The sequence below is a fragment of the Balaenoptera musculus genome, chromosome 11 (genome assembly GCF_009873245.2).
Source record: "Balaenoptera musculus isolate JJ_BM4_2016_0621 chromosome 11, mBalMus1.pri.v3, whole genome shotgun sequence".
NCBI lineage: Eukaryota > Metazoa > Chordata > Mammalia > Artiodactyla > Balaenopteridae > Balaenoptera > Balaenoptera musculus.
Genome location: NC_045795.1, coordinates 100,181,710 through 100,205,065, shown reverse-complemented (window position 1 = coordinate 100,205,065; position 23,356 = coordinate 100,181,710). Strand labels below are relative to the sequence as shown.

General features: G+C 52.3%; 1 protein-coding gene across 1 annotated transcript in view; it reads left to right on the top strand.

Annotated features, from left to right (window-relative positions):
• The window catches only part of FGD5 (FYVE, RhoGEF and PH domain containing 5), a 114,942-nt gene that overhangs the window by 28,685 nt on the left and 62,901 nt on the right, over positions 1-23,356 (top strand). Inside the window, 1 exon segment of the mRNA XM_036869338.1 lies at positions 20,842-20,974. Coding sequence (XP_036725233.1) covers positions 20,842-20,974 — 133 coding nt within the window.

Below are 23,356 nucleotides of genomic sequence, written 5' to 3'. Positions count from 1 at the left end.
ATCCTCTCATTGGGTGTGGGTGAGGCTCTGGGTATCATCCATCCTAGGGAATAATTCCTCTCCATTTGTGAACTTAGGAAACCAAAGAAGTTATCTGCTCCCCTAAAACAATGATGGGACCAATTATAGATATTCCCGCTCAAACAGGGAGAAAATGGAAAATGGAATCATATGACATTCCAGGGAACCTCATATCTGTCTCCCAAAACTATGGGGAAAAAACACAACAGCACCAGCCTCCCAGACCCACACCCTCACCTCTGCAGTGGCTGACTCTATTTTGGCCCTGTCTTCGGGATGTTGGGAGAATACACTTGCACAGCTTTGTGTCAGTTGGTTAGAAGCAATAGGGAATTTAGTTGAAGTACAGCAAAAAGGATTTAGGTAGGACTTGAGTGATGTTTGATATAAGGGTTTGCTAACGTGTTTCCAGCATTCCCCCTTCCCTTCCCTCAACACCAGGAAGTGGGAAACGTACAGATTCTCACATTAGATCTGCCACCTTCTAGCTGAGTAGAATGAGGACATTCATTTCACCTGTGTGCGCTTTAGTCTCCTCTGCTGTGAAGTGGAGCTATTACCATGTACCCCATAGACTTCTTGTGAAGGTCCGGTGGGAATAGTATGTGAAAAGTGTTTTGTAGACTTGGAACTGTTTGCAAATAGTAGCTGTATTTGTGGTCTGGGCCCTGCTGTGCCCCCGGACCCCTGCCCCAGGGAGGTTAGACTGCCACGGACCTTCTCCTCATTTGGAATACCCTCTTCCCCACCACATGCCAATCTGATTAATTGACCAGTGTTTAGAGGACAAGAGGTGCAGGATCCCACCTTGGGTGGTTCAGCACAGGGTCACGGAGGTCACTACAATGGCCAGAATTCTGGCCACAAGGAGGAAATTGTGCTCTTGGGGTAGTCCAGTGGGAGAGAAATTTGACCAGTTCATTTTGGTTCAAAAACCATTTTTAAAATGTTTTGTAGAAGGTGACGTGCACTTAAAAAATTCAGATCTGCAGCAAAAAATCAAATCTCACACCACTGAACCTCTGTTCTCCAGCCCCTCCCCAGATGCTTTATGGTGTGCATTCAGGGGCACGCACACACACACTCCCCCGATCCTTGACTACTTCTAGACATAAGTGGAAGTGTATTGAATACACTCTTCCCGACCCTGCTTTGTTACTTTAGACATTGTTCCCTATCAAGGCACATACATCTGCCCCCATTCTTTTTAATGACTGCAGGGAGCTCCAGTATCTGGTCACCTATTGATGGATAGCTAGGTTGTTTCCAGTCTTATACTCCTCTGAAAATACTACAGTTAATAACTTTATATACACATGTGCACACTTTTACAAACATACATGAAGGTTTAACAAAAAATTTTAAAAAGACAGTCCCACAGTACTGACATAATCACTCCTAGCATTGGGTTGTATTTTGTCCTTGCCTTATGTGAATATATCTGGCGTTCAACGGGGATGTACTCATGTTGTATGTAAACTCTCTTATCTTGCTTATTTTATTTAACTGCATGTTGTATTTGCCTACATTATTAAATAACTTACTGAATTACTAAAACTGGCGAGGAGACAGTCTGTTGGGCTTTGCGGATACAGTAGTACCAAGTGATTGCACAAATGCTCCATTTGGTTGGTTGGGCCCCAAATTAACGTACTCATTCCCTTTCCCCAAGTATTTAGGGCCTTGGTGTTAATCTTGCTGCGTTGTACAGCACGCTCAGGTGAATGTATTTGTAATGAAAGCTTTTTTGGCGTTTGAGGTTATTTGCATAGGAGAGACGGTCGGGGAACGGGTGTGCTGTGTTGCCTAGGTGCTGTCCAGAGGGCTATGCCAGCGGTCGCCTGGGCCTGCCTTGTTGGTCCCAACTAAGACGGGAACTGAGGGATGATTGTGACGATTGTTAATAAAAGCGAGACAGTGCGAGCTGGGTGGGAGGTGCCGCGTGTGCAGGAGGGGTGGCGGCCTCTGGTACTGAGCGCCCGGGCGGCTGGGTTAAACGCTGCTCTGCCCTGGCTGGGATCAAATTATGGTCGGTGTGAATCATTCAAGATTCTGAGACTCGGAAGGGGCTGCTGGAGGGAGGAAGGAGATGAACAGGCTTAGTTAAGGAGAAGACGTATTTTTTTAAGACAAGATTTCAGAAAAGATAGAGGAAAAGTCAGGCACCGAAGGGCATGGTTACAACCTACAACTGTCCTTTCTCCCTTATCCAGAGGACAAGGGGCGGGGGGATGGGGGCCCCCAAGCCATCTCCCATGGGTCTGGGTGTGAAAGGTAACACTGTCACCGGGCACCAGGCAGTGTTGACCTCATGGGTAGGATTAAGGGGTACCTGCCCCCCAAACAGTGCTCTCCTGCCTGCTTCCCACAGTTCTCAGTCACCTGAGTGTGCTTTCCTGGGGCTTTAGAACCCCTCCCTCACCTATCCCTGCAGTGTGCCAGGGTCCCAGATATCCCCCACATCTACCCCCGCAGTCTGTTAGGGTCCCAGACCCTGGCTTTCCGCAGTCCTTTTTCCCAAAGAGGACTCTCAGGCAGTTGCTAAACTCTGGGCGTTTGGCTTCCATCTCTGCTTGGCGCAGCTCAGCCTGACAGTTAAGTCGGGTGAGCTTTTTTCCTGGAGAGGCATCTGGCTCAGGCAGCTGCAGCTTTCCGGGATCCAGAGAAGTATCTCCACGTTGTAAACCCAAGTTGTCCTCAACCCTGGAGCAGTGTTCACAGCAGCCCGGCTGCCAGTTTCCCCACAGGGAGCCCCAGGGAGCTTCTCCTTTGACCTCCGGCCTCAGCATCACAGGCAGCCCTCACCTGTCAACTGGAGACCTGCTGCTCCCTGGGGCTAGGAAGCGCTTTCCTGGAGGGCCAGGCATTTCTAGGAGTGGCCTCCTCCCCATCGCCAGAGCATTGGTGTGGCGGTCACAAAGGCTGGCCACGTGCACCAACCGTGAGGCTTGGGAGGCCCGCCTCTCTTTCTTCGACCTGGCTCTTCCCAGCGGCCGCAGAGCCCCCTCAAGGCCCTGCACACTTGTCGGGACCCTTTTCTCCCAACATCTCTCTGCTACATCCCTCAATCGGAATTCCGTCTTGTCCCATTACATATCCTGAGCCCTTGCCCACACTGTTGCTTTTTGCCCAGCTGCTCTGTCACTCTTTCTGCAGGTTCACATCCTTCCCAAGGGCACGGTTCAACCTGTTTTAAGTACCACCCTCTGCTTGAAGCCTTTGTTGTATCTTTTGGCAATTAGTGGTATCTCTGATGTCATCCGAATTTTCCTAGGAGCTTCTCTCTCCTTCTCTTATGGCTCCTGGAACTTTCTGCCACCTTCCCTGTTTTGGAGCTGTGTGCCTGTTACTGGCTGTAGCTCCCCTACACCACAAACTCCTGGTGAGCAGGTGCTTCTCCCCCTCCTCCCGTGTCTGTCAGGAATCTGGCGTGTGCAGTACCGTGTGTGGATGTGAAGATGGGTGGGTGCTGGGTGGGCAAACAGATGGGTAGGTACTGGGTAGGAGGCTGGGTGTCAAACACTGGTCCCATTGTCCATGGTGTCACCTTGTCCAAGACGGATTGCCCCCGAGACCTCGGTGCTGTTCTTCTCCCCACTGTCTTCCTCCCCACTATTAAAATTTTTTAAAAAGAATTCTGGTTTTAAGAGTTAGTTATATTTATCAAATGCAGTCTTATGTTTCTTATTCTTAATTTAAAAATCCTGAGAATTGAATACTTGATATTTCTTCAAGAAAACAAGAATCTAAATCAAGTTGCCTTTTTCTCATGTTTGACGTTTTGCTTGATTTATTTATTTTCTTTTTAGACTCTGGCTCTCTATGAAAGGGAGGGTCCCTATCCAGAACTTAGCACAGCACCTGGCACACAGCAGGGTCTCTATAAATGTGAACTGCACAAAAATGAACTGAGTTGTACTATGCTCAACAACCAAGGAACTCTTGGGGTCTCTGCAGCTTAGAGACCGTCCCCTGCATGTGCTACAAGGAGGTTTGAGCTGGGAGCAGAGTGAGGCTGATGTGCTGTGCCAGAATTCCTCCCTGCTGTGGTCTTTTCCTCTTGGCCTTGAAAGCTGGGACTGGGCTCCCCCTTCCCTCTGTAGACGCTCTCTTGAGGGCTGAGTCAGACCTGGCTGCAGACAGCCCTCCACCCCGGGGCTCTGCAGCAGGCACTGCATGCAGAGCGCCATGTGGATGCCAAGCAGCTTGCCCGCCCTGACTGGGATGTGCCTGGTCCACCTGCCACCCCCAACCTCCCCTTTGATGAGGTCACAGCCAGCCCCTCCCAGCAGGGACAAGTACCAGTCGGGTTGCTGGAAGAACGCCGGTCTCTCGGGGTCCACACCTGTGCGTACCCAGAAAACTTTTCTAATGTCCCTTTGATCCTCACAGCAACCCTGTGGGTTGGAAGGAAGGGATTCCCACCTGACAGATGGAGAAACTGAGGCTCAGAAACAGAAGTGGCTTGTCCGGGTCGCACAGCTAAGGGAGCTGGGATTTGAATAGAGTCTCCTGACCCTTTAGCTATAGCATGTCTCAACTCTTACTGTGCCTTTGAAAAAAAAAAAACTATTAAAATGCAGGTTTCTAGGACCTACAACACCCTGAGATTCTGATCCACAGGTATGGGGTATGGCCAAGGGATCTGCATTTATAACAGACCCTCCCCCAGGTACCCCAGTGCACCTTAGAGAAACACTCCCCTAGCCGTCTGACTTCTCCTTAACTAGCTGCACGAAGAAGTTGCCTCTCCCTCCGTCAGGTCCACTCCTGAGGGCAGGCAGGCTTGGGACCTGGCTGACACTCCTGTATTTATGTAAAGGAAGGGACAGGGAAGGGTCCCTTCGGGAGGGCCGGCCTGGACAGGTAGATACAGGTCGCAGTGCCTGAGCATCTTGCCTTTCCATCAGACAGACCTGGTTTAAAACTCTGGCTACACAGTTTCACACGCTGTGGTCTGAGGTTAGTGGTTTCATGTCTCTGTGCCTCAGAGCTGGTAGCCCTGCTGCATTGACTTGCTGAGGGAACTAAATGACTGTGTCTCTGAAGGGCTAGCACAGTGTTGTGCTTGAATACAAAATCTCCTAAATAGGCCACATGCCTGTCTCTGTGCCGTTTGTCTGTGCTGTTTTTTCCTTCCTGGAAGTCCTTCCCTCATATGTCCTCTTAACTCTCCTCCTCCACCCTGTGGAATTGGGGTGGACTGCAGGAAAGGTTTCATCCAGCTGCATTCTGAAGGTCATCCTCAACTTGCCAGCCACATCAACCCATAACTTATTTTCTCTGGGAAGTTTGAATTAAAACTAACGAAGAAAAAAAAAAAAAAACTAACGAATTAGTCCGTTTGGTGCTGGAAAGGACTTTCAAGATGCGGACGCCCTGCTGCTCACGGACACTTCTGTTCTCAACAAGCTGGTGTTTGAGTACCTCCAGGAACAGGGTTCTCGTCCCCCACACAAGGCTGTGGCAACATTGCACTTTTATTCTGTTAGTTCTCTTCCTGCTCTCAGAGGTTCGGAAGTTTCTTGGAACCAGGGAGTCTGGGAACAAGTGATGCAGGTGGGATGAAGGTAGCAGGACTCCTGAGGCTGGGATGTGAGAGGGTTTATCACAATGGGTTCGCAGACCCTGGAGTAGGGTTACAAGGTGGGCTTCGTATCAGAAACAGCATGGTCGAGGAACGCCCTGGAGCGGCGATCACCCAGCCTGCTCTTACAGACTCTACAGTAGGAACACTGCCTTGATGCGCTTTATGTTCAGATCCTGTGGAGCTGAATGAGTTCCCCAGTGCCTCCCTGACTAGTGGCGGAATGAATCCAGAATCTGGAGAGAGGCTAAGACTGAAGTGGCAGCCAGGTGGTCCAGCAGGTAGAGATGAAGGATTAGGGGCTGAGGAGTTGGGCTGCTCGGAGGCTGGGTTTTGGGCTGGGATAGATACCGAGGACTATCTATCGAGAACTCAGCCCCAGGCCCTGTGGTTTTCTTTAGGTAAAGGCGACCGACTCTCTTTGGAAAACTCTTCCCTGGTCGATGGTACTTCCAGCTCATTTCACATAGGGCTTTTCACCTGAATCACTAACTAGGGGCAAACTCATCATTGAACCTGGGTGTGCAGTTTGACCTTCATGTGGAAGAATATGTTTCAACTGGCCTGGGAGCTGAGGGCCCCTCACAGAGGACTGAAAGAAGGATTCGTGAGGATGGGGCTGAGGGAGGAGGGCACCGTGCCATGCCGTCCTCAAGGGTTCTGTTTTCCAGCTCATTGCCTCTTTTCCGGCCCTTTCTTTCATCCCAAGCCAGAATGGCCTGTGTGACGGTGGTTTTCCCAGCCTTCCACTGTCGTCGTCTCTGTCCTGGGCGTGTGAGGGCGAGGCTGTGCCAGCTGGCGTCGTAGCGCAAATCTCAGAACCCGTATTTCAGAGCAGTTACACACACACACACACCACACACACACACACACACACACAGAGCAAGCTTAGCTGCAGGGTTTCATAAATACTTCCAGACACCAGCCCACAGGCCTCTAAAACTGCTCACACGGTACCCGGGGTCTATGGGGCTGGTTAGTGTCGGGAACCACCACTGCCATCTGGGGAACAGGCGTTGTCATGCGTGGGGAGACCTCTCTCAGCCTGGGCCAGGCACATATTCTAGTCTCCATTTTCTCCTCTCTACTGTGGGACCCCGGGAAGGTCACTGGGCCTCTTCTGGTCCTCATTTTCTCCTCTCTAAGTTGTAGGTGATGATGCCTACCTTACAGGTTTGTGGGGAGAGTCCACTGAGATGAAAGATGCAGAGGTGTTTGTAGACTGTAAAGTGCTATGTGGATCTTAGCTGGGCTGTGAGCGAGTCCTGTGCAGCCCATTTTTAGGCGTAGGGTGTTAGGTTGAAGCCTCAGTCTTGTCATCCGTGACGTGGCAATGGTAACACCCACTCAGAGGCCCGTCTTCGGGAGTCAGTGGGAGATCACGCAGGGTGGGTGCTCGGGCCGGGTCCTGGTGTGCAGGAAGCTCTCGCTGTAGCCGTACCATTAACTCTGCCCAGAAAGAGTTCTCAGAGTTTATCATCAAAGATGAGATTTGGGAACGATTTGCTTGGGAATGCCGGCTTCTGTCTTAAACACCGAACACATGTCAGTTTGGTTTCCTGCCCACTGTCTCATTTGATCTCCCAGCAATCCAGGAGGTGGGCAGAGCAGGGATTTTTAATTTTTAGAGGTGAGGAAACGAAAGCGCAGTGGAGGGAAGTGGCTTTCCCTAGGGTCACAGAGTGGAGTTTCTGGCAGAACAAGAGTCTCCTGACTCCCAGAATCACCCTTCTAACTTCGAACTGTGTTGAAGTTGGAAATCCAACCCCAAATGCGTCCGAGGTGGGCTTGTAGCCTGGAGACATGGGTCTGCCCTGGATGCAATGTTCAGTAAACACTTAAAAACAGCAACAGTAACATAGCTACTACATCCCAGGGACTGTCTTGGGTGCTTTTTATATATATGTCAACTCACTAAATCCTCTCAAGAACTCAATGACATCGGTACTATTATTCTCCCCCATTTCACAGTTGAGAAAACTGAGGCACAGAAAACTTGCTTGAGGTTGCAAGGCTGGTAAGTGGCAGAGAACCAGGTTTTGGAAACCCAGATGGGCTGGCTCCAGAGTCTGTGCTCCTAACCAGCTTCCTCACTTCTAGGACTGAACATGTGGCAGTGAGGGTAGAAGATGCTGGTGTAGAGATGAGCGAGGTGCCCCTGCATTGCCCTGCAGACTTGCTGTGCGGCCAGGGGCAACCCCCACCCCTAGCTTTCCTCTGCCCGCCTGTGGCAGGGGAGCATTGGACTGTCCAGCTCTAGCCATGGATGGCATTTCTCCGGGTCCCAGGGAAGGCCTGGGGTGTGGAGTGGCCAGCCAGAGCCCAGGGCCAGCCATTGTGTGCGGGGCTGGTAGGCCACCGGGCGTGGCCCCAGCACTGCCAACCCCCACCCCCCACCCCCAGCCCGCCAGAGGAAGTGCCGGTGTTTACAGGAAATGCAGGACAAGGCCTGGGAGGTGGGGGGAGGAGGAGTGGAAGATGTGTCTTGGCCTGGCGGTGGGGCTGAGGGCGGGTGCCCCTCTTCCCACCCAAAGGACGAGGCCTTTCATTGCTGTTGAAGGGAAAGGTCCCACTTCCCAGGCAGTCCTGCCCCTCCCCTGCCTTTTTCCTCCAGGACGCCACACCCTGCAAGCCTCCAAATCCCAGGCCAGCCGACCCCTCCTCCCAAGGGAGGCTCCTGGGAGCGTGGAAAGAGCACTGAGCTGGGCGACAGGAGATCTGCCCCTAGTCCTTCTGCTCTGGACTCAGTCTCCCCACCTGTTAAATGGGTGACTTGCTGCAGCCCTAACAAAGGCACAGCAACACTCACTACCCTGGTGCAGCCCGCAGCCCAGCTGTGAGAGGAAGGAAGGGCAGGCCAGCCCCACTCAGCCCTGTGACCAGGAAGTGCAGGGTGGCCTCACTTATGCCACAGAAATGTGCCTGAGAAGTGTGTGTGAATTGAAATTTTGTGAAAATGGGCCCTGGGTTGATTATACTGGAAGCACGGATTATTATTATTATTATTATTATTATTATTTTTGTGTGTGTGTGTGGCTGCGTTGGGTCTTCGTTGCTGTGCACAGGCTTTCTCTGGTTGCGGCGAGCGGGGGCTACTCTTCGTTGCGGTGCGCTGGCTTCTCATTGCGGTGGCTTCTCTTGTTGCAGAGCACGGGCTCTAGGCGCGCGGGCTCAGTAGTTGTGGCTCGCGGGCTCTAGAGCACAGGCTCAGTAGTTGTGGCGCACGGGCTTAGTTGCTCCGCGGCATGTGGGATCTTCCCGGACCAGGGCATGACCCTGTGTCCCCTGCGTTGGCACACGGATTCTTAACCACTGTGCCACCAGGGAAGTCACACACGGGTTATTTTTAAAAGCCTGAATAAGAATTGGAAAGGAGGCTAGCATTCACTGAGTCCGTGGCAGGTTTCAGGCACTGTTTTTGTTGCTTTTACATCCCCGATTTCACCCTTTGAGAGACAGGGGTTGTGTTTGGGGCAGCAAGACCTGAATTGAAGTCTTGGGACTGCCTCTTGCTCACTGCGTCACCCTGAGCAAATCCCCCAGCATCTCAGAGCCTCAGTTTTCTCATCTGTGAAATGAGGATAATAGTTTATTGTTTCCCACACCTCCCTCTCGGGCCCACGGACTTGCCTGAGCCCACGCCTCGCCCTCCCCCCGCCCGGACCGGGGCGGCCTTCTCTGGTCTCCCTGCCCCCAGCGTGTCTCCTCCTGCCGCTCTTCCCAGGTGGCCAGGGTGAACTCTCCAGGGAGCACAACTGCTCGGGTCCTTCCCCTGGCTAGAACCTTCGCTGGCTCCCATCCCGGCCGGGATACACAGTCCAGGGGCATTTGAGAGCCCGCTGCCTGGCCAGCCCCTTGTCCCAGCCCTCCTCACCCCACAGCACGCAGACCCCAACGTCTCTCCCTTCTGTGCCTTTGTGCAAACTTTCCCCGAGAGCTCTCCCCTAACGTTCTTTTTCCTGTCTGTCTCGTGTTCAACCTTCAGACTGTCTCAGGTCTCCCCTGGCCTGGAACCGCCCCCCTACCCCCACACACACACCCACACGCACAAGTTTAGGGCCCCTCTCCTGTGCTCGTAGCCCTCACCACCCTTCTTGTCCGCCGCTTGTCCGTCTGTGTTCCCGCTGGGCTGTGGGTGCCTCAGGGGCAGAGAAGGGGTATCTCCTCCCTCTCTGTGTCCCCCGCTCTGGCGTGAGGTGGACGGTCAGCACGTGTGAGGTGTGTCAGGCGAGACAGTGCAGGCAGCAGGCGCTCCATTTGCAGGAAATTGCTGTGTGCTTCGGGGCAGCTCTGACCGGGGGATGCCCCACATCCGTGTCTACTCACAGAAGCACGCACGGATGCACGCACGGATCTGGCTGGAGGTGCTTCCCCTGGAGTCCGTTGAAACCAGCAGGTTAGTTGAGCACCTGCTGTGTGCAGAGTTCAGCCCTGGGGGCTGGTGAGGGAGAGGAAACCTGTGCAGAGCTAAGACCACAACCAGGTGAGGGGAGCCCCTGGGTACAGGGCCGTGTAGAGGGGAGCAGGCCCTCTGCAGGGAGGTGTGGCCAAGCAGGGGCAGATTCTGAAGCTTATGTAATCTGGGGAGTCTCTTTAAGATGAAGAGTGTACAACGAAGGATAGAAAATTATCTGCAGAGCCTTGAGAGGGACCCATGCAGGTGTGGGGCCTGAAGCTTAAGCCTCACTAGTTCATGGTAGACCTGCCTCAGTGGTCAGGGAAGGCTTCCTGGAATAGGAGGTGAGGTTGGAGCTGGGTCTGGGGCAAATCCATCGGCCTGGAGACCCTGGGCATCTCCCAGGCATCTGTTCTAGGCCGGCAGCCCTGCCCTCGAGAAGCAGGGTGGATTCATAGGCTCTTACAGGCCTTTGGCAAAGGATGGCATTTCTTTGGAAATGTTTCTTCCCTGTTTGGGGGAAAGGAGGCTGGTGGAGTGGGCACTACCACAGATGAGCCACGTGACAAGAGTATGTGAGACGTTGGATGTCTGGGTCCAGGCCTGTTGCCCTTGCCTGTGTCACCTTCCCTTTTGGGTCTCAGCCTTGGGGTGTCCGTCTCTGTCTGGACCCCGTGTCCCCCATCCAGGCGTCGCACTTTGTTCCCACGTGACTCGCTTGTTCACGTGTCAGGAAGGCCCCACTTGCTACCCGCCTTGTGCCGACTGCACTGCGGACCCCCAGTGTGTCTGGGCACGTCTCGCACGTTTTCACATCTGTCTCCCCAGCACAGAGAGGGCAGCAGTGAACCAGATGAGTGAACATGCCTCGTGAGTGGGCCCAGGTGCGGATCACCTGTTTGTGGTTCTGTGTGGGAGAAGCTGAGGGAGGGGCAGAGCAGAGTGGGCTTGGGCGAGTCCTTCAGCCTCGCAGAGCCTCCGTTTCCCCAGATGCAGGATGGGGACGGTAGTGGGGCTTGTCCCACTAAGTGGCTGAGAGGGTCACAAGGGATGATCCCTGAGGCATGTGCAGCTCCGTGCCTGACACACGTTAGCTGCTCCTGCTGGTGGAAGCAGTGTAGGTGAGTGGTTACAAGGACAGGCTCTGAAGCCGAGGTCCCTGTGTTCAGATCAGATCCCAGCTCTGCACATATCGTGTCCCTGCTTATTTCTTCATCTACAAAATGGGCACCTTAATACCTACAGGATACAGTGATTGAGAAGAATTTGTCAAGTGCCTGCCACGTCGTCAGCGCTCAAGATCACTGGTTTCTGCCTCTCCTACTGTTGCTGCTGCTGTTGTTATTGGCTGGCTGCGTCCATGTGGCAGGGAAGGGTGGGAAAAGGGGCTTGTTTGTTTTTCAGACCACCACGCACACAAGCCGCAAACGCCCTCTCTCATAGCTCCTGGCAGCTTCAGATGCGGTGTGCCATTATGGAATTATAGTGCCCCCCATGAACCTCCAGCTGCTGGGGGTGCAGCCGTGCTTCCCCTGCCCGTCTCACCTCCCCTGTGCTCTGGCTTCTGAATCCTGGAGCAGAGATGACAGGAGAAGGATGTGTCCGAGTTTCCTCTTGCTTTGGGCTGTTGCTCAGGAGTGAGGGCTGTGGAGCCCATCTTACAGATGAGGAAACTGAACGCGTAGAATCCGTTGAACCTGTGGGTGAACCACATTCAGCTCATGGGGGTGCCTCTCCCAACCCCCTCCTTCCGCCGTATTTGAAGCAATATAAAGTTACGGCCTAGCTAGCAAAAAAGCTCCTCTATCCATTAAGACTCCACGCCGCGGCATCCTCAGTGGTGGCAGTGCCCGGCAGTGCCATTTCCACCAGAGGTGTGAGCACCTGCTGTGTGCCAGGCTCCTGCCGGCTGTGCGGAAGTGGAGGGGGCCTCACTGACAGGCCGATGGAAGTCAGAAGAATAGCTGCATAGGACGGTCACTCAACACGTGCTCGTCATGTCCCTACTGTATGCCATTCATGGAATGCACGGAAACGCATAGCGAGCCCATGATTCCTGCCCTCAGAGAACTGGTGGCTGACAGGGGAGCTGATACAGGGACACAGATTTCTGCAGCCTCAACATGTAAGTGGTGACGGGAGCCCCATCCGGCTGGAGCCTTGGAAGAGGCACAGAGATGGGGAGGTACAAAGGTGTGTGAGGGTCAGGCAGGTGGCGGTTTGGCCGCATGTGATGGCTGACGGCAGCAGATATGTGACGGGAATCACCGGGACAGAATTCCTCAGGTTTGCAGGGGACCCCTTTGGACACAGACTCACAGAACATCATGGTGGAAGGGGCCTTCAGAAGTCCTCCAACTCCCTGATTTTACAGATGAGGAAACTGAGGCCCAGAGAGAGGAGAGGGCCCACACAGGGTCAACAGCAAGCTGGCGGTGGAGGTGGGTTAGAACCCAGCTCTGTAAGACCTCGAGGAGCTCTGGCTGATTAGTTCGGCCCTGCCTCCAGCTCACACTGATTGTCGTAAATCCACCTGCCAGGCACTGTGCTGAGCAGTCCACCCGCCTCGTTCATACACACCGTCTTATAAACCCTGGGCGGGTAAGTGCTGTATCATCTCCATTTGACAGATGAGGAAACTGAGGCAGGTTAAGCAGCTGACCTTGGGTCGTTGGGCTGATGCGTGGAAGAGCTGGGTCCTGACCTCAGGAGGTGGAATTCTGACACTGTGCTCTTTAACGTTATCGTCTCCTGTGGCTGCAGAGAGGGCCACAGTGCTGGGGGCAGTGGTCAGAGCAGGGCCAGGCCCATATGCCAACAGTGTGGCTGCTGCTAAGGGCCAGAAGCTCAGGACTCTTGCTCTGCTGTCCTCACTGGTGGCCCGAGTTGCATGAGGCAGATACTGTTACTGAAGCCAGGGTCAGAGAGACCATTACACTGGGGAGTCTGGGACTGTGGCTTATGTTTTTTCTCTCGTATGTTACCTCTTTATATTAGTCTGTCATTTCATGAGGCTTCTGCAGATCTCCCAAAAGTATTAATTTTTTCTCCCTGGACCTCTGAACCTCAACTGATTTTCTGAAAAGAAAGCCTTCATAGTCACAGTTATGTTTCTCTCTGAAGAGGAAACACGGTAGTGTTTGTTTGGGGCGGGAGGAGGCTGAACTGTAATCAAGGAGAACAAAATTCCTTGATAATCCCTGAACTACTTCAAATGCACTAGGAAGGCTAAAATAACAAAGACAGACAATAGCAAGTGTTGAGGATATGGAGAAATCAGAACCCTCAGCACTGCCAGTGGGAATGCGTAATGGTGCGGCTGAACATGGTCTGGCAGTTCTTCGAAATGTTAAACGTAGAGTTACCACATGACCCAGCCATTCCACACCTGGGTATACCAAGAGAAATGACGACGTATGTCCCCCAAACACTTCTACATGAATACTCCTAGGAGCACTGTTCATACAAGCCAAAAAGTGGAAACAGTCCAAGTGTCCGTCAAGAGATGGACGGATAAACAGAATGTGGCACAGCCATGCAGTGGACTGGTATTTGGCCATTAAATGGAACGAAGGACTGATACCTGCTAGAACACGGATGGACCTTGAAAACACTGTACTGAGCGAAAGAAGCCAGACACAAAAGGACAAACGGTGTATGATTCCATTAATATGAAATGTCTAGAATAGGCAAATCCATAGAGATAGAAAGTAAATTAGTGGTTGCCAGGGACTGGGGAGAGGGAGGAATGTGATTGATTGCTAAATGGTACATGGTTTCATTTTGGGGTGACGAAAATGTTCTAAATTAGATAGTGTTGATGGTTGCACAACTCTGGGACTATACTAAAAAGCTCTGGATTGTGCACTTTGAAAGGGTCAGTTCTGTGGTATATGAATTATATATCAGTAAAGCTGTTATAACAAGAAAACAAATCCCTGTAAAAGACCATTGAGGCTGTGCTTTAAGAAGAGGGGTGTGGATGTCACAGGACAGAGAGCAGGGATGCACTTCTGTTTTTACTTAGTGAAAAATGGAAATTGAATTTTTTTAAAAGCCTCTCCTTCAGTCATGTTTCTGGGAAGCATTACAAGCACTAGCCCTTGGCTGACCCTGGGTGTAGGATGCATTCCCTCCAAGAAGGAATGAAGCAGAGAGGAGAAGACTCCAGGCAGCAGCTGCTCTCAGGGCCTGGCCCCCAGGCCATCGGAGGCATGCGGTCCGGTCTCAACACGCGGTCTCACGTCTGTGGGTGTCTTGTTCTCCACCTCCATTTTACAGGTGTGGAGGCCCACCGGGAGGATCACGCAGTGGGTTAGCAGTGAATGCAGGACTCCCCCGTCTCTGACCCCCATCTTCTTGGGCAGTTTCCACCGTCTGAGATTGAAAGTTCCCAGTTACAGGGCGGGTGGTATCCAAGAAAATCTCTTGTGCCTTTGAAGAAGGGGGACCTGTGAAGGGTCAGTTTTGAGTGACAAGGAAATAGGGCAGAAGATGCCACCTGGGGAAGGTCTGGAGGGACGTTCGAGTGACCTCTGAAGGTGCTGAGGGATGTGGGAGGAGACACAGGACAAGATCAAATGTCTGAGGATTTGGAAATCCCTGATTTTGCACCCAGCCCTCTCCTCCATCCACTTCCAAGCTCTTCCAGCCGCCCTGCTAATTGATTAGGATAGTCATGTTCACCAAGTCCGTCCTCCCGTCTCTTCCATCTCAAACTTTCCAGCTCCCAGAGATCACAGCCCCGAGGCCCCCCTGCCCCTCCCGCCAAGCTGGCGCGCTCCGGGAAGGTCCCAGCCTATCTCAGAGGAGCCAGAGGACATTACATCTGCAATCTGGCCTCGTCCATGCATATGTCACTGCACCAGCAGGGGTGGAGCGAGGGGCCAGAGCACCCACTGAAAGGCTCCCAGTGAGGAAAGCGTTCCCTTTTTATTTATGAGTTATGAGGCCATTTTGGCTGTGCTCAGGGTTATGGCTCCCAGTGAGTGTCACATGGGACGGCGTTTAATGGGCAGAGCCGGACAGCCCTGGACCAGGTTACAAAGTCCTCGTCCCCCCATGTGGATGCACATGTCCTTTTATGACTCTAGGCTGCTGGAAAGGACTGTGCTCATTTGGAGGGTCGTTTAAGGTCACGAGCTCTGGGCAGCTGTAATTTATGTTCCCTTTAAAGCACAAGTCAACCGAGAGGGAGGGAGACTAGCTCTGTGAAGACTAGTCTGGGGGTTTAGAACTTGGCCCCTCTGCAGGCTGGCCAGAAAGGACCTACTATGTTCTAGGCAATGGCTGCTTTTACTATCATGTTCTTATTGAAGCCCACAGTGAACCTATACAGTCATCCCCACTTGACAGATAAGAAACAGAGATGGTGGGTGACTTGCCTAAGGTCACCCAGTGACTCTCCTTGATCTGATGACAAAGTTTTATACCACTTGGTCTCTAAACCTACAGTGCTGACCACGTGGCATTTTGTCTGTTTTCCCAGCATGTGTCATTACCCTTGATTTACAGATTAAAAAAAAAAAAAAACTGAGCCATGGAAAGTTGAAGTAACTTGCTTGAAGTGGTAGAGCTGGGATTCAAACCAAGTATTCTGACTTCTGAGCTCATCCTCTTAACTAATACTTTGCACTGTGCTTTCTGTGAGGCCAGGAGAGTGCTTTAGTCATCTTTGAGGCCTCCATGTGTTTGCACTTTGAAGTAGGTGCTAATTTGTGTTTGTTGAATGAGTGAGGGAGTGGATGGGTGGAAGGAAGGATGATTGGGTAGCTGGATAGTTGAGTGGATGGATAGAAGGATGGCCAGATAGGTACGTGGATAAATGGATGCAGTGATGGATGGCTAAGTAGATGGGTAATTGGATAGATGAATGGGTAGAGGAGTGGATGGATGGAGGGGTGGATGGAGAGGAGGGCGGTAGGGAGGAGTGGCTAAATGGGCGAGTGGATGAAAAAGTGTATAGATGGGTGAGTGAGTAGATGGGTAGGTGTTTGGGTCAGAGGGCTTTCTCATATGTAATCTATTGGTGTGTTCAAAGAAGGTGTCTAGACACGCAGACGTAGAGAATGGACTTGAGGACACAGGGAGGGGCAAGGGTAAGCTGGGATGAAGTGAGAGAGTAGCATGGACATATATACACTACCAAATGTAAAACAGATAGCTAGTGGGAAGCAGCCGCATAGCACAGGGAGATCAGCTCAGTGCTTTGTGACCATAGGGAGGGTGGGAGGGTGGGAGGGAGACGCAAGAGGGAGGGGATATGGGGATATATGTATACATATAGCTGATTCACTTTGTTGTACAGCAGACACTAACACACCATAGTAAAGCAATTATACTCCAATAAAGATGTTAAAAAAGAAAAAAAGAAGGTGTCTAGCGACAACACCTCACCTAGTTATGATTATAATGGGCATTTTGACTGGAGAGGCCGTAGAACAGACAATATGTGTTGGTTCACCACTGTATTACCAGTACCTACAGTACAGAGTCTGAATGACCAAAAAGCAAGCAGATAGGAACCAGATAGCTTGAAAATACAGACGTTGCAGCCTTCCTTAGGGCATACTGTGTAGAGGACCCACCTCAGAGGTTTATGTTGACGGACTGGGGTGATGGATGGGCTATGTGAGGGTTCCCAGTCTGTCCTCCTAGGGAGGAAGTGGTTACTCACCCAGGATACGAGTTCTCCAGGGCCTGTCAGAGCATTTGGGCAGAAGTTATTAAGAAAACATTTGGAGGTGTTTATCTTCCCCTGTATTTGAAGATCAGCCTGGTAGCAAATATCACGGGTCTATAGAGGCAGTTCTGTTTTGATTTGCTAATTTAACAAATGACTTCGGTCCAATATAAGGTCTGTCACTACAGCTTCCACTGAATCTGTTAAGGCCTCGGATTATACTTGCTCTTTTATGTTGTGAAAGCATGTTTTTAATGGCAGTTTGTCCCCGTCTGCTGTGCTCACAATCCCTCAATAGGACAGTGAAATAAATGAGCCAGAATATCATCAGAGAACCCAAACCCTTGTCTCCTGACTTCCCTTTTTGATCTTTCTAGAAAACAGAAGTGAGAGGAAGAAGGAGAATAAAAAGAGCCTGAGCCACATTTCTAGCCAGAAGCTAAGGTTGGATTGAGGACAGATGGTTGGTGGGTCAGCAGTAACCATGTTTGTCTCTAAGGTCTGAGCGTCTTCAATGGAGGGCAAGATCATTTTAGTCAAACGTGTTATAGGTTAATTATTGTATGGTTTATCTTAAAGTGTTAGAAGAATACGTACTGTGACTTCATGGGTATTATCACTCAAGATGAGGTCAGAATAGTTCAAATGTTAAAAACGAGCTGACATTAGACAACAGTCGGTCAATAATGGAGCAGCTGTGCACAGCCAGGCCAAGCTGGTAGGGAGGAGAGCTCACATTTATTGAGTTATTAAGTGTTGGGAACTGTTCTTAGTGTCTTGCGTTATTTAATTCATTGAATCCTCCCAGCAGCTCAGGGAATTGGGCACTGCTGAGGCTTAGGGAGGTTAAACATGGCCATTAAGTGGCCGAGCCAGGGTTTGAACCCAGGCGGTCCCACCCAAGAGTGAGCTCTAATCGCTGCACTCTGCTGCCTCTCAGAAAGGAAGTAAAATAAGAGCACAGACAACAAAAGCAAAGCTCCTTCTGCCCTTGCAACCTGAGACCCAACCCCACACATCAGTGCACCGAGAGAACCCAACTGGACCTCTGTTTTCATGTCTCTAAAGTGGGATCGAGTGTAGGCAGAGGCATCTTCAGAAGCGATGTGTGTTGGTCCAGATTTGCCACGTGACCTTGAGCCAGCCTCTCTGCCTCTCTGGAGGTTTGGTGTCTATGAGCTCTCTCCCCAGTGTCACTCATGGCTCTGCTCCGAGGAGTCCAGCCCTTGCCTGGTTTGAGGCAGAGCCCCCGGATGCCTGGTGGAGTCTGATGCTGGGCAGACTTCATGGCAGCATCAGGGCCCAAGGATGCCCACCTTCCCCAGCCCCAGGTTGAGTGGAGCCTTGCCTGGCAGGCTGGGCTGTTGGGGCCAAATCCCAACAGCACTGGAATATCCCTGAACAATTTGAGCAAGAGGGTGACAGGATCAGATTGGATTTGAGAGGGTCCCTCTGGCCGCTGGGTGAACAGATCGGAGGGCAGTCGGGGGGAATGGGAGCCAATAGGAAGCAAGTGTTACAGACGTCCAGGCAAGAGATGGCTTGGACCACAAGGCTGTCATAGAGATGCCAGCGGAGTCGGGGAAGATTTGAAGGTGAATTTGGGAGAGGTTTAATGTTCAAGCAGCGGCTGGCTGTGCAGAAGATGCTCGGGTTTCCAGCTTGCTGCCTGGGAGGATGGAGACACCCTTTACCCGGCGGGAGGCTTGGCTGGGAATCCTTTCCTCCTTCACAGCACGTTCTAGGAAAGGCCTGCTGTATACCTGCTTTTCCTTGATAAGGAGGAGGAATGGTCTCGGGGCACAGTTAACTGCTCCTTGCCTCACCATTACTGGCCATCCTTCACAGGGCCTAATGGGCTCCTGCTGGGGCCTCATGTGGCCATTCCTCATGGAGGGAGAGCAGGGCTCTGCTCCCTGTCTGAGGACACGCACAGCTCTGGAGGGAGGGGAGCTGGGCTCAGTGAGACTGTCCACGCCGTCACTTTCTCGAGCATGGTTCTGAGCTCCCTCAGCAGGTGCGGCGTTCCTGACCTTTGGGCCAGGGGACAGCTCCTTAGAGGAGGGAACTGGTGGCCCCAGCAGGAGGGGAGGCTCTCGCATGCCTTTGTACACCTCCGTGGTATATGGCTTGTTGCAAAGTACTTGTTTGCTCTCATAGTTTGAAAGAAAAGAACAAAGTAAATCTTGAAAAAGAGGAAGAAAGAGGAGTGGCCAGAAGGGTGTGCAGTTGGATGGCAGAGCGGGTTGTGGCTCAGCTTGGATCAGGGCTGTGCCTCTGCAGACAAGTGCACAGCTCCAAGCCCTCACCACTCTCTCACACACACACACACACACTCTCACACACACTCACACACTCACACTCTCACACTAACACACACACTCACAGTCACACACACTAACACACTCACACACACACACACTCACACACACACACACGCAGCAAGAGCCCAGGCAGGAGAACAGGCTGCTGATCTTTCTAGCCTTTTCGCCAATGTGTGGACCAGGGGACGCCCGTCCTGCTCCAGGCAGACCCTTGTTTCCTGGGCTCCAGGTGTTCTGGAGAGAGGTGTCCATGGTCTGGCTCCTATGATAGTCAGGAAGGAGCTCCAAGAAGGGCCTCTACTTGCACTGCAACCTAAGGCTCAGTTTCTCCTCTCCTGTTGTACCCACCCTGGCCATGCTTCCCCCTGCCTGAACCAGACCTGAGGCAAGGGTCCTGCACCTGCCCACCGAAGGCCTGGGCTGGAGTTGGCAGGACCACTCCAGAGGATGGAGGCTCCCTCCTTGCCGCCCCTCCTCCATCTGTCCATCCATCCATCCATCCATCATTCCCAGAGGGCAGGAATCAGTATTTGATAAGAATTTAATAAGACAAGATGCCTGAATTTTTAGCATGAAGAGAAGTTTTGTGAGAAGTTGTCTGGGACCACATTGCCAAAGGCAGGAGGGAGCCATTGAAGGTTCTCGAGTAGGAGGGGGACGTGGCCCAATTTCTGTGGTAGAACGATCAATCACTCTGCTGTGTGGAGAGGGAGGCTGGGCGCAGGGAGCAGAGCAAGGAGGCTGTTGTGATGGGGCCAGAGCATCCTCTGTGAGGAAGGTTTAGAAGGCAGAGAAAGGAGGGTTCTTCTGCTCCAAGTCGGCTTATGTCACATGCCAGGCTCTTTGCTGCCTCGGTGCCTTTGCACATGCTGCTTCCTGCCTGGAACACTTCCCCTCCTATCACAAGGCTCCTTCTCCTCCTCCTGGTCTCAGCCTCAGAGATGCCTTCCCTGACCTATCTAAACAGCCCCCCTCCTTGTTACTCTCTATGAGAGCACATCCTTTTCCTTCACGTGTCACAATTTATGATCATATATTAGCTTTTCCCTTTTTGAGGACAGGGACCATATCTGCTTTATTCACCGGTGTTTTACCCACTGCCTAGCTCTGTGCCAGGCATAAAGCAGGCAATCAATAAATACTTATTGAATGAATGTATTATTTAATCAATTAATGACAATGCCTACATAATAGTCATAGTTATATAGATATGAGAGTATCACACCTGAATAAGCTTTCTACATATTGATCCTCACAGCATCTGCCAAGAAAATGAGACTAGGAATCATTATTCCAGAGTAGCCTAGGTGGAAACTGATACCCTGAGCTGTGTCTTGTCCATGATCTGGCTGGCGGCAGGGCTCGGGCGAGGGGCTAGAATGCACATCCCAGACTCTGTCTGCCACGTCATTGCATCCCTTCTTCAGGCCCAGAGGACACGACCACCTTGAGGACTGACCCTGCTGCGCAACCAGGCCAGTCCAGACTGCCAGACTGATCACAATGAACATCTCTTGCCCTCATAGTAATTATTTGTGCCTTCCTTCAGCATCCCAGCCTACTTCGTGTCTAAGGGAGACAAGTCTGTCTTGAACAGCACATGTAAAGGTACTGAGGCAGCAAAGAGCTTGGAATGTTCAGGGAACTAGTAGGAGAACAGACTGGCTGGAGTGAGGGCAGGAAGGAGGTCCGTGCCTCGTCCTATTCACTTCTGGGTCCTCATGGAAGCACAGAGCACTCATTAACGGCTCATGGCATTAGTAGGGCGCCTGGCCTGTTCGCTTGTTGGACAGGGAGCTCTAACCCTCTCTCTCCTCTGCTCTGACCCCAGCGCCTACACAGAGCCCTATAAGGTCTGTCCCATCTCGGCGGTGGCCCCCAAGGAGGACCTCACGTCGGATGAAGAGCGGGGAAGCTCGGAGGAGGAGGACAGTGCTCCAGGAGACCCCAGCCTCACCCACAAGGTAGGGCTCCCCACCCCAGGCAGGGGGCGGGCGGGATGTGGGCGTCAGAGGTGTGAAGGCGGAGAGAGGGTCCACTCCTGCCCTTCTCCGTGCGGAGGGAGCTGTTTTCAAACAGCTGACCCCAAGCTGGATGCAGAGGCTGAGTCACAGGGTGGCTGGGCCTGCGGCCTGAAGACACATGGCAGACACGGGGGCGCTGATGCTGCAGGGGTGACTGCTGACATCCTCCTGGGTCCCAGGAAGCCTGGGGATGAAGTGGAATAGAGCCGCCTGATTTGAATCCAGACAGGGCTGGATACCAATGACCTTGGTCCCCTGGGCAGCCTCACTTACCTCATCTGTGAAGTGGGAATCATGAGGGTAAGATGAGGTAAGGGTTATGAGCAAGTTTCGTGAAGTGAAAACTTCAGAATGAGAGCTGGTGTCCCCGTTGCCTGCGGTACTGCTGAGGGGGGCAGGGCTGAGAGAAGGGCTGTCACTTCTCTGGAGGCGGATGGCGAGTTGGGGCCCAAGTCACAGCGGAGGCCCAGACCTTCGCACTGGGCGTCGGGCATAGGGTGTGGGGTGGTTACCTCTGCTCGGCCGATCTCGTCCTTCCATGCCCCTTCCAGAAGGCACGGGCTGTCTCCCGTGTTTCCCGTTTGCAGAAACTGTCAGAACGGAAGAACTTGCCCAGGGCCACATGGCTGTTACTAGTGTCACCCAGGAGACATCACAAGGTGCTGGGGGCCAGGAATTTAGACCAGGGGGACACCCCAGCTGCACGGAAGGTTGAGACCAGCCTGAAGTTCTCCCCCTCCCCCATCTCGCGGGCCCGCTCCCGTCTGCCATCTGCCAAGGAGGAGCCGGGGCGGCAGAGGAAGTGCCCTTGGGCCCCTGTTCCTGTCTGTCTCCCACTCTGGGCATCTTCCCCTCCCAGCCTAGGTGAGGCGGGCCCCTCTGATTACAGACTCTTCCTGTGGGAGCACTTGGTTCAGGTGCCTGGCCCCTACCAAGCATTTTATAAATGGGCGTGTCTTTGATTTTGTTTCATACACTCGATTTCTTTTAAAAATTCACTCTCCTGTCTGCCCATGTGCCCAGTGCTGTGGGAGCGGTGAAGGGGGCTTTCCCACCGGCTCGTCCGCACCCCCTTCCCCTTCCCTCTCTAGACAGCGAGCTATCTGCTGGGCACTCCGAGCTTCCTCGTCTGCTCTTTCACTCCTTACAACCACTTTGAAGCCGATACCGTTGTCTTGTTTTGCAGTCGAGGACACAGAGGTTCAGAGAGGTTAAGTAACTTGCCCAAGGCCACACTGCTAGTGGTTGAAGGGGTTGGACTTGAAAACAGGTCTGACTCCAAACCCAGTCTTGTTTGTTTGTTTTTCCACTGCAATTCCGGTGGCCTCCTCTTATCTCTCCACTTCTTCCCCTCACCCAAGAAGAGGCTATTGGCTCCTGGAGTGGGGAGAGGGTGACAAGGGAGGCAAACTTTGAGTGAGTGGTGCCCATTTGGAGATGATTTTGGCTTTTCTGGGCATCCCTGGGGTCATGGAGCCTGGGAGCAGAAAGACATAGCTGTCATCAGGGATTTGGTCCTTTCTCTGAAGCTGGGAGCTGGGGCTGGATCCCAGGCCCAGAAGAGTTGAAGGGCTGAGAGGGCAGTGGGGCCCACGTGCAACTTTCTGTACCTCGTGATGATTTCCCACCAGTCACTGAGTTCTCTGTTAAACCTTCCTCTGGGACCACCTGCATCTCCCCCTCCAGCTGTGTTACCACTGGCTGGTCACTTCCCATCCTGAGAAGGACGGTCCTGTCATCCTGAGAGCACAGAGGGAGAAGTGTGGGTCCAGACTCCCCACGGCAGGTCAGTCCACTCGGGAGCCCAGCCTCTTCAGCTGCCGAGCGGACTGACTGCCACCCCCCACCCCCCGCCATGCTCTCCTCCTCCTTATGAGGCCTTCATGATGTAGCAGAGGTAAAATGGCCTTTAGAAATCAGGTTCTCATTGCCCGAGGTGTGCTCTGCTAGATGATCCTCGTAACGTATGAAATCATCACGGGTGAGGGTTAAGTGCCCTGGGACACTCATTCCTGGTCCTTGTGCCCTTATGGAGGTAACCGGTATGCAGTTTGGTGTGTATCCTTCCAGAACTTTTTCCCTGTATTCACCTACATACATCATCATTATGCGTGGGAAATGGATGGTATTATTTGTGGAGTTGTGATTTTTTTTTTTTTCCGTAAACCACATCAAACTATAAGAAACGGGGGTGGAGGGGTAACTTGGTTGGGTTCATTTACTAGTACCTTAGAGATCTTCCCACATTGGTACAGGGAGCTCTAACTTAATTTTTCCTGCCGTATAGTATTCCAGTGTCTGGATGTGCTGTCATTTATTTTG